Raw genomic sequence first — 22,971 nt, forward strand, 5'->3', positions numbered from 1 at the left:
GGGTGGGAATTGGCAGGTGACTAGGTTGATGGTCACAACTTGGAATCAATTTACCTCCTGTTATCTTTTGCGCTGTGGGAAGGTGCTTCACCTTGAGGCTGTTTTTCTTGCTTTATCTTTCAAATTTTGCCTTGTCATCCCTATAGCACTGCAGCTGCTACAATGGAATGGTTAACATCTGCCACCTGTTTCTTCATAAACACAGCCTCTCTTTTCTCTCTTTCTCATCTGTTGCCTGTCTTTTGCTTCCTTTGTTCTTATTAGTTGAGGCATTTCTCATAAATAAGCAAATTCCACACTCGTCAAGCATGTCTACTAGGGCTGTCACCTTCCTTTAAGAAAAAAGGAGAGTAAGAGCTGTCTACTATTTAGATATGCAGCAAAGCTCCTGCTCAGTGTGTAATGTGTTTTTCATGACTCTTGGCTGATCCGCACTTGTTTGTTTTGTGTCCTCACTCATGTCACTCAACAAATCGTTCCAAATTACAGTCTGTTTGTACAAAAGGCTGGAAAAGAGCCGAGCCGGACTGTTTACCACATGCATGTTCACCCAATCCTGCTGCAGTGAACATGTCTCACTGAGCAGCCGAGCCCAGTCACCATCCTGACTGGCAGCCCAGATTGAGATATGATCACTGTTATTAGGTCTTTATATACCACATTATCGTATTTCCGAGGAGTGTGTGAGAGTGAAAAGGCAAAGTGGCCACTGTGACAGGAATGATGGAGAGTGAAGGGTATGGCCTGGGAAGGAAAACAGGAAGAGGAGGAGATGATGGACTGTTAGAGATACTGTGAGGAGAGGATGAAGTCTCCAAGACTTTGTGTGTGTTGCCTTTCTCATTCAGGTTGTTGTGTGTTATCTGTCTCATTCACATTGTTGGAGTCTCTCTTGCCATCTCAAGGGCCTTACATGCAGCAGTGTGTATGTGTGTATGATTGGTTCTCTGTAGTCCTGTCAGCACAGTAAAGTAAAGACTGCAGGGTGGTAGAAGGAAGAATGACTGATGCCCACCTCCCATCTGTGGTGACACTAGATAATTTATTCTTGTCTTTTAATCATCCAGGCTTGGTTTCGCTGTCTTTTAGCTTGTTTTAGTATATATCGGATGTGTTAGTATTTTTGGCATTTTCTATATAGATATATAAATTGTGGTAGTATGTACACTACCAGTTAAAAAAATTATAAACACTATTTTTGTTTAAAAAAAAAAAAGGCTGGCAACAGGCTGAGAAAGTCATTCCAGACGTCTCTGTCACCAGTTCCAGCTCTTCCTGGGGATCAACAGATGTTTCCAAGTCAACTGTGAAATATAATCTCTTTAACGGGTCCTGAGTCAGCCCCAGGGGCTCTGACCAGTCAAACCTGCCTGATACAGTTCTAATGGGAGCCAACCCAGCGGCATCCTTGTAAGGGGCCTGAGCCACCTCCCAACTCATCTGGATTTCTGAGCTTCTCAACCTGTCATGGAGAGAAAGCTCAGCAGTCCTGTTTAGGAACCTAATTTCCACTACTTGTATAAGTTACAAGAGACCATATTCTTTCGGTGGTACCATAGGTGAGCTTCTTGTTCATCACCACAGACAGGTACAGCAACTGAAACCCTGCTGCCACTGACCCAATCTGGGACACAGTCATAATTCTCTTATAACTGGAACTAAAATAAGGACCCCCATCCCAGTTTGCCAGTCCAAAGGCACTGCCCCAGATCTTTATGCAAAGGGGCATGTTAACCACACAACCCCAGCCTTGTCCAGTGCCTTCACCATCTCTGGCCAAATCTCTTAGCCCCCTGCAGCCTTGCTGCCACAGAGATGGACACCAAAGATTTCAGTCACTACCTTCTAAAAAGAGGCCATATCTGCTCCTCGAAGTGCTCCTTCCATTTGCTCAGCATCTCCCTTCCTTCTTTGAGGCCATATGAAAGTCTTTTTCCATGGCTTCTTCAAAGTCCTCTGATTCCTTCTTCAGCTTGATGGCTTACCTCACCACTTGGTGTCCATCTGCATGATCCAAGGGTTCCCACCATGACAGACACCACCAGCCTCATCATTGGTGTCCATCTACATGATCCAAGGGTTACCACCATGACAGGCATGGACAGCCTGCAACTTACAGCTTCTTGCAGCTCCCTCTATGATTGAGGACTTGATCATGGTCCATTTAGTCCTAAACCTGGTGTTAGATTTCAACTCTTGCTGTGTTGCTGTTGTTTGAGTGTTTTTGCAATCTCACAATACTGATATAAACATCCAGGTTATTCTGTGATAAACCAGGATAACTGGCATAATTTAGGCAAATTAAACAGATATTTTATCTTGTGTGAATTGACTAGCCAGAGCACTTACAAGTTCATTACCAAACCTCCTTGAATAGTACTTATGAGTCTTTTATCAATAAGCTTATCAGATTTACCTTTCTAGGTGCCTTTAATAAAGCACTCATTTAGAGTCCTGTGAGGATCTGAGGGTGGCAAGTTAATAGGCTCTTAGGTATTTGGTGGAGCACTTATTTAATATTTTTACTGTGTGATTACTCTTCTGTACATTTTTGTTTGGTCTGTGGCAGAAATAGAAATTAAACTCTAATAACACTTATGAATAAGTGTTCAGAAACATTTGAATTGCAGTTTCTGCATTTATATTTAAGTGTCTTATGCATACAGATATTCTTAGTGTAGACACACAACACATAAACATGGGATAACTTAATATTTTTTTACAGTGTATATTAATATATTGCACATTTCACTACTATTATTGACCTAATGGTATTGCATTAAATAAATAGAGAAGTATCAGAGCCAATACAGGTCTGAATTATTTAATCAGTATTTCACTGGATTTGACTCATTTTTCCAATCTGATCTGCAAATGTATTTTATGCTGTTATGTATATGATTGATTATTATGACACATAAACTGAGGACAGACACTGCTTTAAAGCACAGCGACATCACATCTGTGACATTTCACACAGCTCTGGTGGCTAGATTGTTTTTCTTCAGAGTGTTCCTTTAAATTTTAAAGAGATTACTGAGGCAGAATGTAAAACTGTGACAGCAGGGCAATGACCTGTTTTCACTCTTTAATCTCTACATATCTGTTTATCAATCTGTCTAACTGTCTAGCTGTCCTTCCATCCACTTAGTGTATGCAAAGCAGTATCCCATGTGTGACTACACAGGGGCATACAAATTTAAACATATTCATGTAAATGTCTGCTCCCAGTGCCCCTGTAGCTGTGACTCCTGATTTCATGTGCTTTTTATAGATAATAGGTTCACACATAATGACTCTTTATTCACACTCATTACAGCTAGATGAATTAGTCACTGAAAGAACACGTAGGTTAATTAACCTTTAAGTTAGATGACTCATTTTTCTAATGCTGCCATCTGTATAATTGGGCTCTAGACAAATTGAACAAGTAGATCCAAATGCCTGTTGCAATTTCTTTATACATGTTCTAGGGGCAGTTTCATGATTAAAAGAAATTAAAAGTGCACTGTATGTAGGTAGTCTGAAGCATTTTACCTGCTCGTAAACACAACTTAATAATGATGATGTTGTTATTTTCAGTGTTTGCTTGGTTATAGTTCTTGGTACAGTTGCTAAGTGACTCCCACCTGAGCATTGCTGGATTTATACACGGCAGGCAGAGGCCTGGTGGAAAAAAAAAACCCACCACACAATTAGTGTTGAAACGAGATGTCCCTCCTATGTATACCAACTCTCTCTGGGTCCCTTGCACAACACACTCAGATTAACCCAGTCGCACAGCACTGCTAACGATGGGAGAATGTGTCACCAAGCTTGGGAAAGGAATGCATGTGGGAATCCGCAAGAGCAGGAGTGGTTGGCTGGTTCGCCAGAAAGTGCTTCTTTAAACTCACTGGGTTTAGTAAACAAGCACTTATACATCGTGTGCAGTGTTAATTTCAATAGCTATGCTTGGATGATATAATGATTTTATCATCCCTACATGATATTACACTGAACGTTTACTCATACTATATTGTTTTACCAGACCTGCCAACCTTTAAGCATTTTGTGTAGAAGCAATTTCACACTGGGAGTATGCTAGTACAACTTATTATTTAAATATATGTCAAAAGACCAATGTTTTTCTCAACTCCAGTCCAACTCCAGTCTCGGTCTTGGATGCACCAAGGTGGCCTAAACTGCTAAATATGTTATACCTAAAATGGAGTTCCATTGCACTAACCACAGCTATATTCAGACACGGCTAAGACTCATGTCTGTGCAACTGTATATGTAAGAAAAGGTTTTCTAAGCAGCCTGTATTACTAAGCAAGACTGACGATTGCTAATCCTGTGTGAAGCTAGAGCTCATGATTCATCTAATCATACAGTTGACTTTTCACTGATTTCACTGATATTCCTGAAAGATTCCTGATAGAGTTCCAGTAAAAGTTGTCTTCTCAACATTGTTACTGGGAAATGGCAGAGCAAACAGTCGTGACCTCTGGATATTGCTGGCTGACAGAAACAGGAGCATGGAATTGCGTTTGAAGCTTAACTTGTTGCAGTAGTGGTGAAAGTGATACCTTAAACAAAGGAGACCGATAGATGAGAACGAACAAACAGGTTAGGTTGCAGACAAGACATAGTGAGAGCTATAATAATCATTCCCTTACCCTGTTGGCTGAACATTTGCATCAACACTGAGTCATCATTACACTTTTCTGATTAATTGTCTTCTTAATCACCATTTTGTGCCTGATCATCTTTCTAATCATGTAGGAGCTGAATACGTAGAAGCAGAGAAAATGTCTGTGTCTGTGTTTTTTGGCAGAAGATAAAAAGAAGCCTCAAAGCCCAGACTTTCCAGTAATTCGTGCTCTGATGACTTTCCTGTACAGAAGGTCTCGAGAGCTGTGATGTGCTGTGATTGCTGTTGATTAAAAGTGGTGGAGGCATTAAGCAGCAAGATCAAAGTCTGTTTCAGAAGTTTGTAAAGCTTCTAGTTCTTGTTTGGAAAAGAGATTGTGGATTTGCAGTCATTGTGCATTGAGCATTGCGGCACTGCCAGTATTGCACAGCTGTCTAAGGTTTCACACTATTGTAGGAAGATGATTGTATGGAAGATGGAGTTTGAATCCTGACGACTTCACAGTCACACATAACGCGAGTTTCACGTCCAGATTTCAAACTGCGCATAATTAGACAAACAGACTAAACACTGCATACTCGAACGCACCCTAAGGGACCATAATTGGCTGTCTGCTCTTGATGGGAATGATGATCTGCTTACCCCTTCCTCTGTCGTTTAGCCAATCATGGGCATCACGTATGCAGAACAGGGTGGTGTTCTCCTCTGAATATGTTGAACTATGACATTGGACCTCATTGTTCAAGCTGGATACCAACGAATTTATTTGTAAATCGTTGATAGGAGCATTTACACCAGAAATTTATTCACAAAAACATTTGTATCCTACAAGAGTGTCTGAGTTTGTGTATGAACAAGGAGATTCGATAATGTAAACTTTGACAAGCTTCAAATCATGTAATTGGTTTACGGCAAAATTTTACATAGGCTACTGATTGCACAAGTTTAAATAGCTTATATATATCAATTACACACAAATGTAATGAAAAGTTGGTTGACCTAGTCATTTCATATTAATGATATTAATTAAAGAAAAATTAAGTATGGAAAAATATATGAATTAAATAAAGCAAGACATTTAATACTAATCTTGATCATTGTATAAAAGGAGGACGGGCTAGCGTGTGTGTATGGTAGCCTGGTGTTTTTTCAATCTTGTCAAGTTTCAGTCAGTCTATGCCCACTGTAGCCTCAGATTCCTGTTCTTGGTTGTCAGGAAAGGAACCAGATGTGGTCTTCTGCTGTTGTAGCCCATCCACCTCAAGTTTTGACATACTTGCATTTTCTGCTCACTAGGGTTGTAAACACTGCTTATCTGAGTTGCCATAGCTTTTCTGTCAGGTCAAACCAGTCTAGTCATAGTCCCCTGACCTCTCTTATCCACCTGCGGAGTTGCTCAATTGATTTTGTTTTCACACCATTCTGTGTAACTTCTAGAGACTTGTGTGTGAAAATCAGCAGTTTCTAAAAATACCAGCCTGTCTGGCACCAACAACCATGTCACCGTCAAAGTCACTGAGATCACATTTTGTTCCTCATTCTGAATTTTCAGCTGCTGCCACATGATTGACTGATTAGATAATTGAATGAATGAGCAGGTGTACAGGGGTTCCTAATAAAGTGGTTGGTGAGTGTATACCTCATTTATCATATTATGTTATTCTTCAATTTCAGTTTGTAGTGATCTGGTCACATGATGTTAGGAAAAATATCCGAACAACACAGTCTTCTTTACTGCCCACATTCACTACAAAACCTTCGTATAGGGTGAGGATTATTTATCAGCTCTGTTGTCTCCGATACCAAACGTCCATATCTATATTATATCTATCTATCAGAATATAAAAGTGAAAGTCTGATTTTTTTACTCGCCTGGTTAGGGCCTGCCCTGGGAGCCTGCTGTGAGTGTTACTATGTTTGCTAGCTTGTAAATCAAGGGGAAACCTGAGGGAAATCTCTCACTAGTTATTTAGGGGATGAAGAAGAAATCAATGCAGGCCGAGTCCTTTGGGAGCTACTGACCTGCAGCATGCGCATGACTAACGCAGCCACACATCATTTAGGAGCAACACTCACTTGGCTGCCAGTGATAATCATGCACACACACACACACACACACACACACACACAGCTGGATAAATCTCAGACTTGAGTTATAGAGTTTCAGTGAGATGTATTGCTACAATGTGATCATGAATGCAAAGTGTCGTTTTCAACCCCATGTTGCGTTATTGGATTACAATGTTTCCATCCATTAGGGTCTTCCCGGGAAGGAGTGGGAGGAAAAAGTCAATACAGATTTTTTTTGTGGTTGTTTGAAAAGTCTATAAAAAGTCTATAACCTCTAGAGCAAATAAATCTCCAATTTACTGAACCAAGCACAATTTCCCCAACAGCATTCGCATCATTTGAGATTGTGTTTTCACTTTATTGTGCACTCTTTAACGTTTGTTTATTCCCAAGCTGTTAATAGATTTGGATGGTCACTATAAAACTCAATCACCAGTGAATCTACTGTAACTGAAATTTGCTTTTAATTTGTTTTTAATGAAAGGTAAGCTATAAATTTCAAATCTTCAATTTCATAGAAATAGAAAGTTGATAGATGTGATAAATGTGTGTTCTTTTAAAAGCATCAGTGTTATAATACTGATACCAGCTACCATATTTGATGCATACAGTATAATCTTTAAAGCATATATTATTGATATTTTAATTAGACTGTACTGGCACAGTAAACGGTCATCGCTGTGACCACTCGGGTAACATATGACACTTACAGAATCTCTCTCCATAAATTTTGTTCATAGCATCGTTGCTTCTCAATTCTTTGATTGCACAATGAATTAAAATGTAAATTACTATGTAAGGAATAAAATAAAATGGCTGTGCTGTTATAGGAGAATAGTATATAGGAAAATAATCAGTGATGGTGTGGTGTGATCTGCTACCACCCTGAGGTTATTATTTTCCTGTAACATCATGTCTTGAAGTGTTTTGCTCCTCTTAAACCACACCAATTTACCAACAATTCCAATTTTTATTTATTCAAGAATGACTTGTCATACTTTTTATCCATTTAGAGGTACAATTATAGTTATGTTGTGAAACGTCTGCAAAACGAGGTAGTTCTTATCACTTTTTTCTCTCTTTTTTCTTTCTTTTGAAGTGACAAAGAAAAAAACAGCAGCATGTTACGTTACGTTACCAAGGAACCCCAAAGCCCCCTGTCCTAAAGACTTTCCTGTATCTGAAAAGTTACAGTTTTACCTCTGACTGTTACAACACTGTTACCAACACAGGAGACTCCTTCCAAAAATTTAAATAAATCTCCTCTGTAATCTCGTCTGAGAAAACCCCAACAATATCAACAATTAGCCTACTTTTTTAAAACAATTGGTTTAATCGGAGCTTCCACCATTCAAGTCCATGTGTAAGTTGTTACTCTAGATGTGTGTCAGAATGAGTGCATTAATAGGGCCTTTTGCACCGCGGGAACCTTTTCATAGTACCTGAACTAATTGTGGAACTACCCACTTTTTGGCGTTTTCGCACCTCCAGAACTGGGTGCGATTTTAGTACCGGACTGCCTTTTTCAAGAACGAAATTAGCTCCTACTCCGGAGCAGGGTCTAACCAGCACAACTGGTACTATCGATGACATATGTAGATGTTGATTGGCCAAATGCGTACGAAAACGCCCTCACCCGCCATGATTTAAAACGCTGTGTAAACATACTGTAGTGTCAACTTATTTCGCTTTACGTACACATCGACATTCCATGTCCATTATTGTGAAACCCGCGAGACACAACAAAAACACAACTCCGATCACAGTGTCCTCCATCCTCCGGTTGTTTACGTTGTTGTTCTTTGTTTCCGTTGTTGAACGCCACGCACAAATGACGTCGCTGTCGATCGGCTTACGTCACTTCCTAGTGCCCACTGTCGGTGCGAATGCAACCCTTTAAATGGTACTGGGAAATAGTTTGCGCAAAATCACCCAGTACTTTAGTACTGTAAATATAGTTCTGGAACTAAAGTGGCGCCAAAGGCCCTATAATAACTCTTGCAAGTGGAATTACTGCCCGAGCCGTTAACATCTTCTGTCCAATCAGAATCGAGCATTCATTCTGTAGTATAAATGCTATTAAGCATCATTAAACCAACCAAGCTGGTTAACGAATGTCACTTTGACATTGTTGTTTTCTAAAAGTATTCTAATTTTTCTAAACCTGTTTTGTCTAGGCAATGAAAATTCATAAACATAGCTGGGATAATTTTGGGATTATTAATCATGCATAGCTTTTCTTTACATGGTTTGATTGCAGACTCTGGATCGTGATGATCTTATCCTCAGCTGTGTTTGTTTAAGGCTGCTATTTTTGATTTGCTTGGTTTTGGCCTTGAACTTTAATATGGCTTTTGTCAGTACTGTCAATATGTGTGTGTGTGTGTGTGTGTGTGTGTGTGTGTGTGTGTGTGTGTGTATGTGTGTGTGCGTACATGTGCTCTCTGCCTGAAAGATGGCATTAAACAGATAGCCTACACTTAAATGCATTGGCCCACCTATAAATAATGGAAGATCAGCCTCCGACATGCAAATTCAGTGCCAGGAAAACTGAGGAGGCATTTTCACACTCACTGACTCAAACGCAGGAGCTGTTTAATATTCAAATCAAACATTTCTCTTTGCCCTTTCCACAACTTTGAAATCAATAAGCTTTAAGAATTTTAAAAAGAGACAAGTGCTCTCTGTGGACGTTGATTTTCAGCAGTATGTGTGTACTCACTGTTCGCTGCTCACACTCTTATAACTGAAGCTTTGTGGAGTTTGTCAGATGTGTCTTTGTGTATTGGGAGGGAAGCGTGCAGAAAGGCCTCTTGTTTATCATGACCTTGAGAGGCACAGAGATGAAATGGGTGTGAAGAGACAGACGTGATGGAGGAGTGAGCAGATGAAAAGCTAAACTAAGTCATCCTCTGTCTCATTTTCCCCTTTTATTTCCTTTCCTGCTAAGGCTTCTGAAAACATACTGAGATAGATAAAACTGTGGTCAGTTAAAATAAAGATTCAAACACTTGGGGGTGTGCTGTTTTAGGAAAATAATCAATGACGTGATGGTGTAATGTGGCCTACTCAGCTTATGGCAGCACAACAAAAACGTTTGAATAACAGCAGCATATCTGCTCATATGTGCAATGTGGGTGTTTACTGTTTCCTTTGCAGATAGCAGAGGTGTAGCTTATCCAAAGCTTTAACCTAATTTTACCTAAAGCTATCATTATCATCATCATCATCATCTCTCCACCTCCTCCGCCCTCTATGAGAGAGCTCTGCAGTGACAAATATAGGCCTAGCTCTGTGTAAAGAAAAAAAAACAAAGTTGCCAACACTGAGAGATATAGATCCATTTTTTGTTGTGTGGGTAAAAACTGAGATTATATCACAAACATTAAAGCAAAAATCCACCAAAATCACTAAGGACATACCAAATATGCCAAATATGTTGACAGAAGCATATTTAATGTGTTTCAGAGTAGAGTTTTCCTTGAAGTGTCACTGTTACACTGCAGCTAAAGCTCATGAAAAGAGCGTGTGGTCAGCATTATAATGTGAAACTCCATATGGACTCTATAAAGCGTGCATTTAAAGGTGCTATAATAGTGGAGCATGTTCTTTAAGGTGACACTGACAATGCAAGAATATATTTGCATACTTTATCCAACCCACTGACTCAGATAAGCCACCTGCTGTGGTTTGTGTGTGTGTGTGTGTGTGTGTGAGAGAGAGAGAGTGTGTGCGTGTGTGTGTGTTTGGTAAATTGCTTTTCTTTTGTTTTCTCCTCTCTATAGCTCACTCCCCACCCGTATGCCTGTGTAACAGGACACTTTTGAGTAACAGCCTCGGGTCATTTGCCTGCTGAAGATTGCATATTTGGCAGCAGACACTGGCTGTCTGGTGTAGTAGATGACCTTCACGGCAACCGGTGGATTTAACGGCTCAACCAAATTGACTCAGCTGACCTACATAACGATTCACAGTCTAGTGATAGCTAATCAGTTCTTTCTTTTCAAACAGCTGTTTTAAGTGAGTCATCCAAAGTTTGATGTGTTGCGCACTCTGAGATGCTTTTCTGCTTACCATGATTGTAAAGAGTGCTTATTTGAGTTACTGTAGGTGCCAAAACACCCCTAGACAATTTAATAATTTCATTTTTCATATATTTAGATTATACTTATATATTTGGATAATTTTTGTGTTCTAGTGTTGTGTGTTGTTTATGAATGCATGTTGGAACAGCACTTGCACCACTACAGTGCAAACTCTAGGGACTGTTGTGCCTGAAAATCAATAAAAATTGAGCCACGTTTGCGAGCTGGGAACATTGCAGTAGACAGATCTGTGATCTGTAATCCTAGTGACAGACCCCCTGACATTTTTGTATGTCAAGTCATAAGGGATATTTAGCAAAAAAAAAATTTAGGAAACGTGTTTTGATAGATGAGAGTCTGTCTGTGAGCTTCATATCTTCTGAATGGGTCTAATCTAATTATTGTGGAGCATCTCTCTTTAATGCTAGAAAGACAGATAAAACAACCAAGTCTACAGCTTAGCCAAGATTATCCCACAAAGCACTAATGTTGTTGTTGCTCCTCTTTCGGCTGCTCCCGTTAGGGGTCGCCACAGCGGATCATTGGTATTGGTATCATCCACGTATTTGATTTGGCACAGTTTTCTGACAAAACCCTCCCCAATTTTATCGGGGCTTGGAACTGGCACTGAGAGCACACTATTGCAAGGTCCCTGGCCGGGAATAGAACCCAGGCCACAGCAGTGAGAGCAGTGTGGCCAAACCACTAGTCCTCCAGGGACCCATCCCACAAAGCACTAATAAAGTAGAAAATTCAATCTGACCATTACATTTAGAAGGTCTTATTATTGAAAAGAAAAGGTAATTTCATATCTTCCTCCCTCTGGGTCAAGCCACAACTTCTTCTAAGTGTAAATGCTATGATATTGGCAAGTTAGCAAGCATTAACCTAGCAGGCATAGCTAGAACACTGTTGCATTAACTGTGTGTAATGTTAAAGTTTATGAATCTCACTTTAATGTACTTTGTTCTAACTGTATATAATTTGCTCAGGCTGTCCATGCTAACACAGTTCTTGCACATTACTGAGCAACACACAGACAATAGCAATAACAATTAGACAGAAAGCATCCTGACAAGCCATATTCACTGCCTTGCTCTGTGTGTGTGTGTGTGTGTGTGTGTGTGTGTGTTCACAGTGGGTGCTGGCGTTTGAGATCTTCATCCCTCTGGTTCTTTTCTTCATCTTGCTGGGTCTGAGGCAGAAAAAGCCAGCCATCCCTGTGAAAGAAGGTAAGATGGAGGGAGAGGGGAAAGGAATGGGAGAAAAAAAGTGGAGAAACTGGCAGCAAACTGGGTAAATAAAAATAGTTTGGTGGGAAAAAAAAACGATTTACAAATTCTTTCCATTTTTCCACTTACCTCACATGTAGTTGATCAGCAAAGATATAGTTACAGTGGAAAGCTAAAAAAAGGAACATCAAGCATGCCGTTTTACACTAAACAATTCCTTTTTCCACTTAGTTAGCAGAACTCCTCAGGTGGAAGGGCAACTAATTGGTGAGGAAGCATTAGCATGACACCCAACACTCCCAGTATTCCTATTACAGCAGTCAATAACAGTGCTGGTGCTGTGAGTGAATAGGAGAGACTGGAGAGCGCTCATCTCCGATTGTGTGATGAATGAGTTGAATTTAGCTACTGATGGATTATAGAAAATAATGTTACTGTCTTCTTGTATGTGGCCACGCAGCATTATTGAGCAACTTTGCTAATCCATCGTTGATTGCAAAGACGTTTCGGCTTCTGGCACAGTGGTTAGTTGTGTTCTTTCTCAGAGAGCGTCCTCATTAATTTCCGTCACCATAGTGTCCTTTTTGTTTCCAATGCCGAATGAAATCAAACACCATCTTTTTGTCTTTTCTTGTATTTTTTTTTGTTCCTTTCTGTCATCTGTCCTTTCCTCTGTCTGTTCTTCTGTCTCTCTCTCTCTCTCTCTCTCTCTTTTCTATGTGTTCTTCTTTCTTTTTTCCATGGTATATGTTCACTGCATGCTGGACCAGTGTGTAAGTCTAAACATTGTTTTTTTTTATTCAGTGTTTCTGATTTTATGAAATTTGTGTGTGCCATGCCATCTGTGCTGCATCTAGCCTCTCTGTTTCCTAATTCTGCGTATGTCCTGGTGTGGGCTCTAATGTGTGTAGCAGTGCACGTCTGTGTGTGTGTGTGCGTGTGTGTGTGTAGGGCGCTTACTTAAATGGAATGTGCTGCAGATCCTGTTTCTTATATCAGTGTGAAGTTAATGAAAGCAAGGACCATATTACAGAACCGGACACTGAGCAGACACCAGCACACACTCACTACAGTTCACACATAATGTATTAATGAATGTATGAGTTAATGAATGAGTGAATGATTCAAAAGGTGCACAAATGTTTAATGTCTGAAAATGTCTTTGTGTACACTAACATTTCAGCATTATTACTTATTTCCAACACTACTACTTATACAAAGATAATACATTAAAGGAAAAGTTTGGTAGAAAAATCAAATTTACTAAGTTTTACACACAGTTTACCCCAAAGTTGAATGAGACAGACTTGTATTCCGCCGTAGTCTCGTAGCATCACTGCGAAATTAAAAAGCAACCCTTGGCAAACCCTGGGGTAAGAGGGAAATTGTTGACATTTAATTTTTTTGCCAAACTAGTCCTTTAAATCTTAAATCGTAATCTCTTCTCACACACTACTGTTTAACCTGTTTAATGGAATTATCTGGCGACCAGGCTTTTCCTCTGACTGTGTTTGCTGTGTTAATCCTCGGCCAGAGAGGGAGCAGATGTCAGACAGCAGTGTATTAGACCTGAACTGTGTGACAGCCAGCGTGTCTCACTAGACCAGCCATCACTGGAACAGGAGAAATATGACACCCGCTTGTGTAAACAGAGAGATTTTACTGCATGGGCAGGTACTGACAGCGAGCACACGCCATCTAATTCCAGAACGCCGGAAGGAGGCGAGTTATTAGTGGAGAGAGGAAGGAGAAGAGAGAGAATGAGCAGGAGTAGATGCCAGCTCCGCAGGCTGTCTACTGCAGTATCCAAACACTTAAGAAAAGGAGAGTCAGCAGATTATGTTTAACTTTCTCTACGCCGCTGTCAGTGCCAACAGTCTTGCGATGACATCCTCTGGGAGGGAGATGCCAAGATGACCAGCAGCTTGGGCTGAATGTGAAATGGCCATGACATTGTAATGGAAGCTCACATTTCCCAGAGCCATTCATTAAGTGAAAGATCATTAAATCATCAGACCAGTTATAAGCCCAATTTGGTAATTACAGGATCAATGTAGGACACGGGATTGCTTTATCCGTAAATCCTACTCCTAAGCGGGTACGGTCGATTCTTGATAATTGAATTTTTAGAACTTTTAGGTTGAATTGATGCTTCTTAAATTGTTCTACTGAATAGAATAAGTTGAGGTTTGAGTTATGTACAAAGCTGGTACTTTAGTAGGTACACCCACTTTACATAACACTTATTAGCCATTTCATCATTTCACCATGTAGGTCACTTTTGTAGGCACAAAATTACTGTTTTTGTTGTTGAATGCTTGTCTCGTTTTAATATATTATTGTTTTTAAAGTGTCAGCTTACACAGGGACTTGTGCATGCTCCACATAAACTGATTAAAAATGTGTAACTGTTGATATGGTGAAGTTTTCTGCGAGGAGATGTTTATGTAGCATTTTTGGAAGCAGTCTCCAGTTTTCCAACTTGCCTTTAGGACAGCAGGCCTTGTGTTTTTTTTTGGTAACATTACAAGCAGCAATGAGAGAAGGATCCCTGGAGGACTAGTGGTTAGGCCACAGCACACTCACCACTGCAGCCCGGGTTTGATTCCTGGCCAGTGCGCAGATAAAAATTGGGGAGGGTTGCATCAGGAAGGGCATCTGGCGTAAAAACTGTGCCAAATCAAATATGAGGAACAATGATCCGTAGTGGAGACCCCTGACGGGAGCAACCGAAAGAGGAACAACAAGCAGCAATGAGAGAAAAGAAAGAGGAAAAAGAGAGGCTGTTTGGGGGGGTTATGACTGTTTATATCTGCTATAATGTAAGCGAGCTTGTTTTGAACTTTCCACAAATATAAAGGAATTAAAAGTATGACATGTCGTCCATTTAATAAATAAAATGGTAAAAAACAAAAAGATGTAAGGATGTGCCGTTATTGGAAAGACATGGTATTTGGAGTGGGACCAGTAACTGGGCTTCATGTTAGGCCGCATCACACCACCACCACGTCTTTGATTATTTTCCCTTTAGAGCACTCTTCATCATGTTTTATTCCTTACTTAGACTTGATCTATCCTATTTATCAGCCCCCTCTGCCCTGTCCATCTGATGGAAAGGGACCACCATATCGGTGCAATGGCTCTTTCACAGCACAGCAGTTATACTGCCATGGTAGTGTGTGTGTGTGTGTGTGTGTGTGTGTGTGTTTGTGTGTGTGTGATGCTGGTAACAGTTAATCAGCTCAATGTAGTAGCTGTAACACAGTTGTAGATACATTTACACACATGCTAATAATCCAATAATAATCTGCTTGATAGTTTAGTCGGGATGAGAAACAACAGGGCAGCAGTAATTGTGCACATACAGAGTGAACTATATGGTAGATTTACTCCAAAGAACAGCCAGTGTGTGTAGATACGAGGTAGGTCTAGCTCAATAAACTGACAACTCAGTGTATACTGGAGCTTTTTATAGATCTGTCAATACGTAGGGTGTAGTGTGTGGGAAACATACCAAAGCTAGTATTTCTGTGTTCCAGTGAAAGACAACTCATTTGTGTGTATGTGTGAGAGAGAGAGAGAGAGAGAGAGAGAGTTAGAAAAAGGGTCTTTAAAGCTAGTCTACCTAATACAGTCTGACATCTGAAACCTTCCCTGACCTCCTGACTGTTTTTCTGAGCTGTGACTGTTCCCTCTCTCTTTCTCTTGTTGTGATTCTCTTTGGTTTGGTTTGATTTTATTTCTTATCCCCTCCGCCCATTCCACCCATTCTTCCTCGCCTGTCTCCCTCCTAACACCATTCTTCTACATCTCTCTGCCACTCCATGCTTATTTGCAATGACTTCTCTCTAACCTACCCACACTCTGTCCTCGTCCTTTCCAATTCACATCTTGATTAATTAAACCCTACTAATCACCATCTCCACTGGACCTGCTATCATCTTCATCCATTTCCTGGCGTTCCTGTTATCCTCTGTTGGGAACGGCGTCATCAGCCTTCTACAGCGCTGCCCCCCTGACCTCGGCGGGCATCATTCCCATCATGCAGTCCTTGTGTCCTGATGGCCAGCGAGACGAGTTCGGCTTCCTGCAATATAAAAACTCCACGTGAGTCAAAGACTTAATGCTCTAATGCTGTATCTCTCTCTCCCACCTCCAAAATCTCCCACTGTGTCTGTAGCACCTAACAGCAGTCCTTATTAGCACCTGTAATCGTGTGTGTATAAGAGGTGAGCCTGCGTAATGAACCGCACACTATGACTTCAGCTTTGAACTATAATGATGTATTGGTTTATAATGGATCTCTGACTAACCTTGTCATTTCCTTATGCTTTTTTTTTTCACTCTCGCATACTCTCTGGTCTTTTCTTTCACTTCCTGAATATGTTGTATCAAAGCCTTGTTTGTTTAAATCCTCTTTTAGCGTGACTCAGTTGTTGGAGCGGATCGGGGAGGTGGTGGAGCAGAATCACTTGTTCACGTCAGAGGGGCCGACTCTCGGGGAGGAGCTGGAGTCACTACAGCAGCATCTGGAGAGTATCAGCTCAGCCCAGAGTCCCTTAGAGAACAGCTTCAACACTAGCCATGGTCTGTAGATATACACACGCACATTCTCGTACCTATACACATTCTTTCACATTCAAAAACAGAAATGTGGCCTAAACCCAAACCAACAGAACTCGAAAAACAATTGCAGTGGTCATAGTGACTGTCAGAGCAAATATTTAAACGCACACAGAGTTAGGGCATGATTTCTTAAAGCACAAGCATGACATCATATAATATGTGTATTAACTTATGCTTGAGCTGTACAGCCTATATGAGGCTCTGCTGTTTCTGATTCCAGGCTTCACTTTAGGCAGCGTCCTAAGGAATCCGACTCACTTCCAGCAGTTCCTCACCCAAAATCTCTCTCTGTCCAACGACACGGCCAGCCTGCTTCTCTCATCCCCCGTCAACCTTAAAGAGGTTTGTAACTCATCCTTTCTCCAAATTCAGCACACTCCTCTATAAAGCTCCCAGGACACAGCATCCGCATTTAACCTGCTCTCTTTTGCATTACCTATTGTGTTTTTTGGCAGCAGAACGGGAGCGTGCTAATGGCACAGGCTAATATTGTGAACTTCAGCTCTTTGCCTATTAAGTGCCAGGCTGTTAACTTGCTGCTATACTGGGAATGTCAGGAGCACCTATGCTGTAACATCAGCACAATTCAAGCAACTCCTCCACACTCTAACTGGAATAAAAATAACCTGGAGGCAGTAAATTTAACCTACAGTTTTTTTCCCCCTGTTGTAGAATCTGAAACTTTTTGGCTTGCAGTATTTGTATATATTTATAGGCTTAAGGTGGTAATTTGGGCCACTTTTTGGCAAGTCATTTAGAATTCCATTTAGAAATGCCACCTAATGCACGACTTTTCTATACAGCATAGCATTATACAGTAGATACCCATGGTTGATGCAGTGGCATACCTAAAAGGTGCGTATGTATAGGTGTTAAAAAGACCAATAAATATAGGTAACAGCCAGTCTCAGAATTATCGGCACCCTTGTCAAAGATTTTGTACTTTATGTAACCTTCTTTAGCCAACATAACAGCACTGAGTCTTCTTCTGTAATGCTGAATGAGATTACAAAGCAAGGGATCTGAGATCGCTCCTCAATACAGAATCTCTCCACATCCTCCAGGGTCCTCAGTCTTCTCTTGTGGATTCTCTTCTTCTGCTCAGCCCACAGGTTTTCAATGAGGTTCAGGTCATAAGACTGGAATAGCCATGTGAAAAGCTTGATTCTGTGATCACTGAACCATTGAACCATTTTTTATGTGTATTTGGACATATGGTTTGGATCATTGTCCAGCTGGAAGATCCAACCATGAACCGGTTGTAATGTCTTGGCAGTGACAGCCAGATTTTCATATAAAATCTCCATGCCCATGGAGTCCATGATGCCATGCATCCTAACAGTCTTCCTAGAGCCTTTGGAGTTAAAAACAGCCCGAGAACATCAGATATATGATCCTCTTCCATATATAACAGAGAGGATTTGGTTCTTTTTTATATGACTATCCCTCTTTATGTATGACAGATCCACTTTAAGGGTTTGTTGCTCTATTTTTGTCTCATCTGACCATAGAACTCCATTTCAGTCAAGTTCCAGTAGCATCTATCAGGAAGGTGCTTGCTATAAAAGAAAATGCTTTCTTTAATTCTCATTTTAATTCACCTTCCAAATAATTTGTTGGTATGGATTTGGGGTCTAATTGCTTTTGGAAACTGACCTTGAAATGTTACCATCTTCTGCAAATCTGTGATCAAGGAGAAATTCTATGCAGGTTCATTACAGCTCAGGTTGTTTCTAAATTATTCTAATAGTGGATATTTGCTATATGTCATTTTCATATCTGTTGCCTGATTTATGAAGGTCAGCACTCTTTTGTCTCATTTCCTTTGTGTTTTATCTAATCTTTCCTATGTTAATGAATGACTAAGGGAATTTGGCCTCTGCGTCACCTAATATTTATGTCCCAGTGAAGCAGGAAGTCATGGATGACCACTTTAGAGTTTTGATATGGGTCTCTTATTTTCTTAGAACAAGGGTACCCAGATGGTTTTCAAAGGGGGCCAGATTAGACCTCATCCAAGGACAGGTCATATTTAAATAGTCATAAATGTGTCTACCATAGTATATTGCAGTTGGAATTAAATAATGAGTATGAGCTCAAACTGCAGCTTTAATTTGAGTGTATTTACATTCAAATTGGGTGAACAGTGTGGTAATTACAACACTTTTTAATATGTGGTCTTCCCTGTTTTAGGGACCAAAAGTGATTGGACAAACAATCATACATTAGATTGTCATTTTTAACATTTGGTTGTAAATCCACCTTAGTTAAGGACTCTTTCGAGAATTTACGAAAGGTTTTCCATGCTTAGTGGTTTCCAGCTCTTTTGAAGTTGCCCCTTCTCACTAACATTGCACTTTTTGTGTGTAGTCAAGACTATATATCATGTATTAAATTCATTTGCAGGTGGAGTCAGAAGGAAAGGCTACCTGCATTTTAGCTAACTGTGTTAACAAAGTCTGCTCAGGTCAAAGGAAGAATTGCAACGTATCATAAATTCTAAGAGAGAAGCTGCGGGCCAGTTAACATATGTCCAGGGGCTGTGTTTGGCCCTGCGGCCAGACTTTGGACGTCCCTGTTTTAGAACAGATATACTTCAATTAAATGTTAAATTTCATGTTTTTTGCGAAAATTAAGTTTTAACCATTTTTACCAAGGGTGCGAATAATTCTGGATCTGTCTGTACTTGTGTAGTCACTGTGTCTTTCTATTACCTGAATTTCTCATTTCTTACCTTTCTTAATTTAATGTCCTTTTCTGAAGCTGTCATTGACAGTGTAGTGTCACAAGCCAGACATCTAGATTCGCTAGAGAGTCTGGTATGTTTCATCAATAAACACAGTCGAGAAGTGCCTACTTGCACAGAAAGAAGCAATTTGACTGACATGGCAGATGACAAAGCATAGACCTCTCCCTTAGACCTTCAGCAAACACACGAGATTATCTTGTTTACTCACCACTCAAGTGCTTCATACAAAACTCATGAATGACTTTTAAAGACAGGATTCGGTGAACTCCAGTCATTGTATTTGGCTCTGACACAACACTAATTGTGTTGCGTTGGGTAAACATTTTTGTTTTCCCACTGAAGACCAGCACACAGAAGTGCAAAGAACGAATCAAATTGCAACCTTCAGCATTCTGAAGGTTGTGGCCAGAAAAGTATAAAAACAAAATATCAGATTCTCTGTATCCAATAAGAGGAGGCTGAGATTATTGGAGTCACATTGTGTGTGTGTGTGTGTGTGTGTGTGCATGCGTGTGTGTGTTTGATGCAGGTGTATAACCTCATTTTTGACACATATCCCAAAGCAAGTGCAGGAAGTGGAGGCTGGCCCGAAGGTCACCGTGTTCACAGCCCTGGAGAAAAAGTCTTACAGCTGGAGGTACGTTGTGACATGCACACAGAGACACACACACACACACACACATAATCACTGGACTGGCACATACCCTTGGTGCAGAAAATGCCTCATGAATACAGATGTAAATGAATCAGAGGTATACATACCCAAAAATCACCTCCTGGTTGGTTGGTGTGGTTAGGTAGCAGGAACTGAATACAAAACGTTACCCCCCCTTCCCCCCAAATGAGCAAATCTACTCCTGGAAACTATGCAGTGTCACTAAACCATGCTGTGTGACTCCAGGAGCAGCTGCTGGGAGGCTTGAGGAGTCTGGAAGGGGGTTTGTTGCACAAAGCACTGAGAGACCCAGCTAAAGCAGCTGATCAGCACGATCTTCTCCAGCTGCTGTCCCAGGCCCTGGGCATCGCTGGAGGAGGAGGAGGGGAGACAAACAAATTTGATCCATGGAGACTGCAGAAGATGGAGGTTAGTCATGCACCTGGCTTGTGTGGTACTAAATTTGCTCTCGTATTTAATGTACGAGGTGCTATATAGTGCAAAGATGCTGATGGCCAGGGCTAAACTAATGATGTGCGTGGAGTCCAAATGTGGAACAGGTTCCTGTATTCGGATGTAGTGATGGAGGTGTTTCACTGTAGTTGTCTACATTTTGCATTTGCACTTGACCGGCTACTGTGGTTGGTTGTTTTCCAAATTTACCAGCCAGTCAGCATTTTCAATAGCTAAACATTTATGAGCTCACATTTTAAAATTGTGCACCAACAACTAATGATGTGTGTTTTCACCTTTAACGTTCCATCATACTGACAGTCTTGACAAACCAGTAGCTTGTTAGCTGGGGCATTGTACCCAAGCCACTCTCTTCATGGCAAGTATCTATCGTCAGCTCTTCTTTTTCCCAGGGACTTCTGCTGACGGCTGACGTGCTGGAGTCAATTACATGTGGGGAGGGCAGGGACAGTGAGCTCAACACGATACTATCAGTCCCTGAGAAGCAGCAGTCACTGTTACGAGCCTATCAGGAGACCGTGTGTGGAGGAAAGGCGGGGCAGAAGGCAGAACGTTTTGCACAGATCAGCCAGGAGCTGAAGGATGAGATTGACATGCAGAGAATCATTGAGAAGGTATAAAGAGTAATGAACACATTTCCAATGGCAATTAGAATGGCCTGTCTTTTTGTGTCTATCAATTCATTTTTCCATCCATCCATTCATCTTATCAGTCCATCTGTTTATTTATATCTCAGTTTCTCCATTTTGTTTTTTTATCTACCCGTCCATCTTTTAACACATCCACCTAACAATCCATAATATCCTAACAACAATCCTAACATCCATGTTTACATCTACCTATCTCTGTATCCATCTATCCATCCATCCATCCATTCATATACCCATTCATCAAGTAATCTATATCCATATGTTTATTCATCTACCCACCCATGTACCATCCATCCATCTATACAACTGTCTCCTCCACATCCATCCATCCATCCATATACTCATTCTTCAACTAATCCATATACTGTATCTTTTCATTCTACTCACCCATCCACCTATGATTCCACCTATTCAACTGTCTCTTCCTCATCCATCCATCTGTCCATTCATCAATACTTTCATCCAGCCATTCATTCATCCATACATCCATCCATCCATATATGCATCCATTCACCCACATACCCATCCATCAAACTATTTGCCTACTCATTCATCCATCGACCCACTCGTCCGCTTATGATTCTATCTGTACATCTACTTATTTACCCATCCATCCTTCCATCCATTCATTAATCTATCCATCCAACAGTCAACCCTTCTACCTACCCTTCCATCCATCCATCCATCCGTCCAGCCATCCATACCCCTATCCATTATCCTTCTTCCATTCATCTATCCATTCATCTCTCATCCATTTACCCATCCATCTATCCATTCATTCATCATTTACTGTCTCAAATTCTATGCCTTTGTCTCCCTCAATTAACACCATCACTCTCTGTCCTTCCATCCCCACAGTTAAAGTTGGAACAGACCAATGCTTCAGCCCTGCCATTTCAGTCCCACCTGGGTGCTCTGCTGAAGGACCTGGCTGAGGTAGAAAAGCTGCTCAAAGATGTGGATCTGCTCTCAGGCCTGGCCAAGTTGCTGCCCAAAGGGGCATGTGCAGGGCACCAGACTTCTTTTTCTGCTAACAATGCCACCTGGAGCTCCAACACCACCACCTGGGGTACCAACACCACTGAAAACCTTGCTGAGGGGAAGGACACTCAGGCAGATAATCCTCACTCCCAGTTCTCTGCTTTTGTGCAGCTATGGGCTGGGCTGCAGCCCATTCTATGTGGAAATAACAGGTTTGTTTGTGTTAGTGTGGCTATCCAATCATCTTTACTTGTAGAGCCCCTTCTGACTTAACTAAATCCACACTTTTTCACCAGGATTATTGAGCCAGAAGCTTTGAAGCAAGGTAACATGAGCTCGCTCGGCTTTACCAGCAAAGAGCAACGGAATTTAGGGCTTCTTGTTCACCTTATGACTACAAATCCCAAGATCCTCTACTCTCCCATTGGCTCACAGGTGGATAAGGTCATTCAGAAGGCAAGTAAATCTCACAGCCCTGAGGATGAGTGTGTGAATCCTGCCCTTCTGCTAACAGCATTTAAAGTTTAAAGATATTTAGCATGTTTCTAGCAGGTTCCTTTTATTATTGTCTGAGGGATGGACATTGTGATGATGGAGGAATGCGACTCTCGTTCTCTAGGCCAATGAGACATTTGCCTTCGTAGGCAACGTGACTCATTATGCTAAAGTATGGCTCAACATTTCAGCTGAGCTCAGACCTTTCCTGGAGGAGGGCAAACTGCACAATCATCTGGCATGGCTGCAACAGGTAACACGCCATCAATAAACGCAGCAGCTAAAGCACCTTGATAGTGGAATTGAAACAGTTGGCAA

The 22,971-nt window shown here is 41.0% G+C and overlaps 1 protein-coding gene across 1 annotated transcript in view; it reads left to right on the plus strand.

The window, feature by feature from the left end:
* Positions 1–22,971, plus strand: part of abca2 (ATP-binding cassette, sub-family A (ABC1), member 2) — a 75,610-nt gene that overhangs the window by 22,078 nt on the left and 30,561 nt on the right. Inside the window, exons 2-11 of the mRNA XM_053228731.1 lie at positions 11,930–12,023; positions 16,019–16,130; positions 16,447–16,610; positions 16,870–16,991; positions 19,928–20,035; positions 20,300–20,482; positions 20,920–21,141; positions 22,036–22,370; positions 22,455–22,614; positions 22,778–22,906. Of these exons, the coding sequence (XP_053084706.1) occupies positions 11,930–12,023; positions 16,019–16,130; positions 16,447–16,610; positions 16,870–16,991; positions 19,928–20,035; positions 20,300–20,482; positions 20,920–21,141; positions 22,036–22,370; positions 22,455–22,614; positions 22,778–22,906 (1,629 nt within the window). The remainder of the gene's footprint in view (positions 1–11,929; positions 12,024–16,018; positions 16,131–16,446; positions 16,611–16,869; positions 16,992–19,927; positions 20,036–20,299; positions 20,483–20,919; positions 21,142–22,035; positions 22,371–22,454; positions 22,615–22,777; positions 22,907–22,971) is intronic.

This window comes from Pangasianodon hypophthalmus, chromosome 24 (genome assembly GCF_027358585.1).
Source record: "Pangasianodon hypophthalmus isolate fPanHyp1 chromosome 24, fPanHyp1.pri, whole genome shotgun sequence".
NCBI lineage: Eukaryota > Metazoa > Chordata > Actinopteri > Siluriformes > Pangasiidae > Pangasianodon > Pangasianodon hypophthalmus.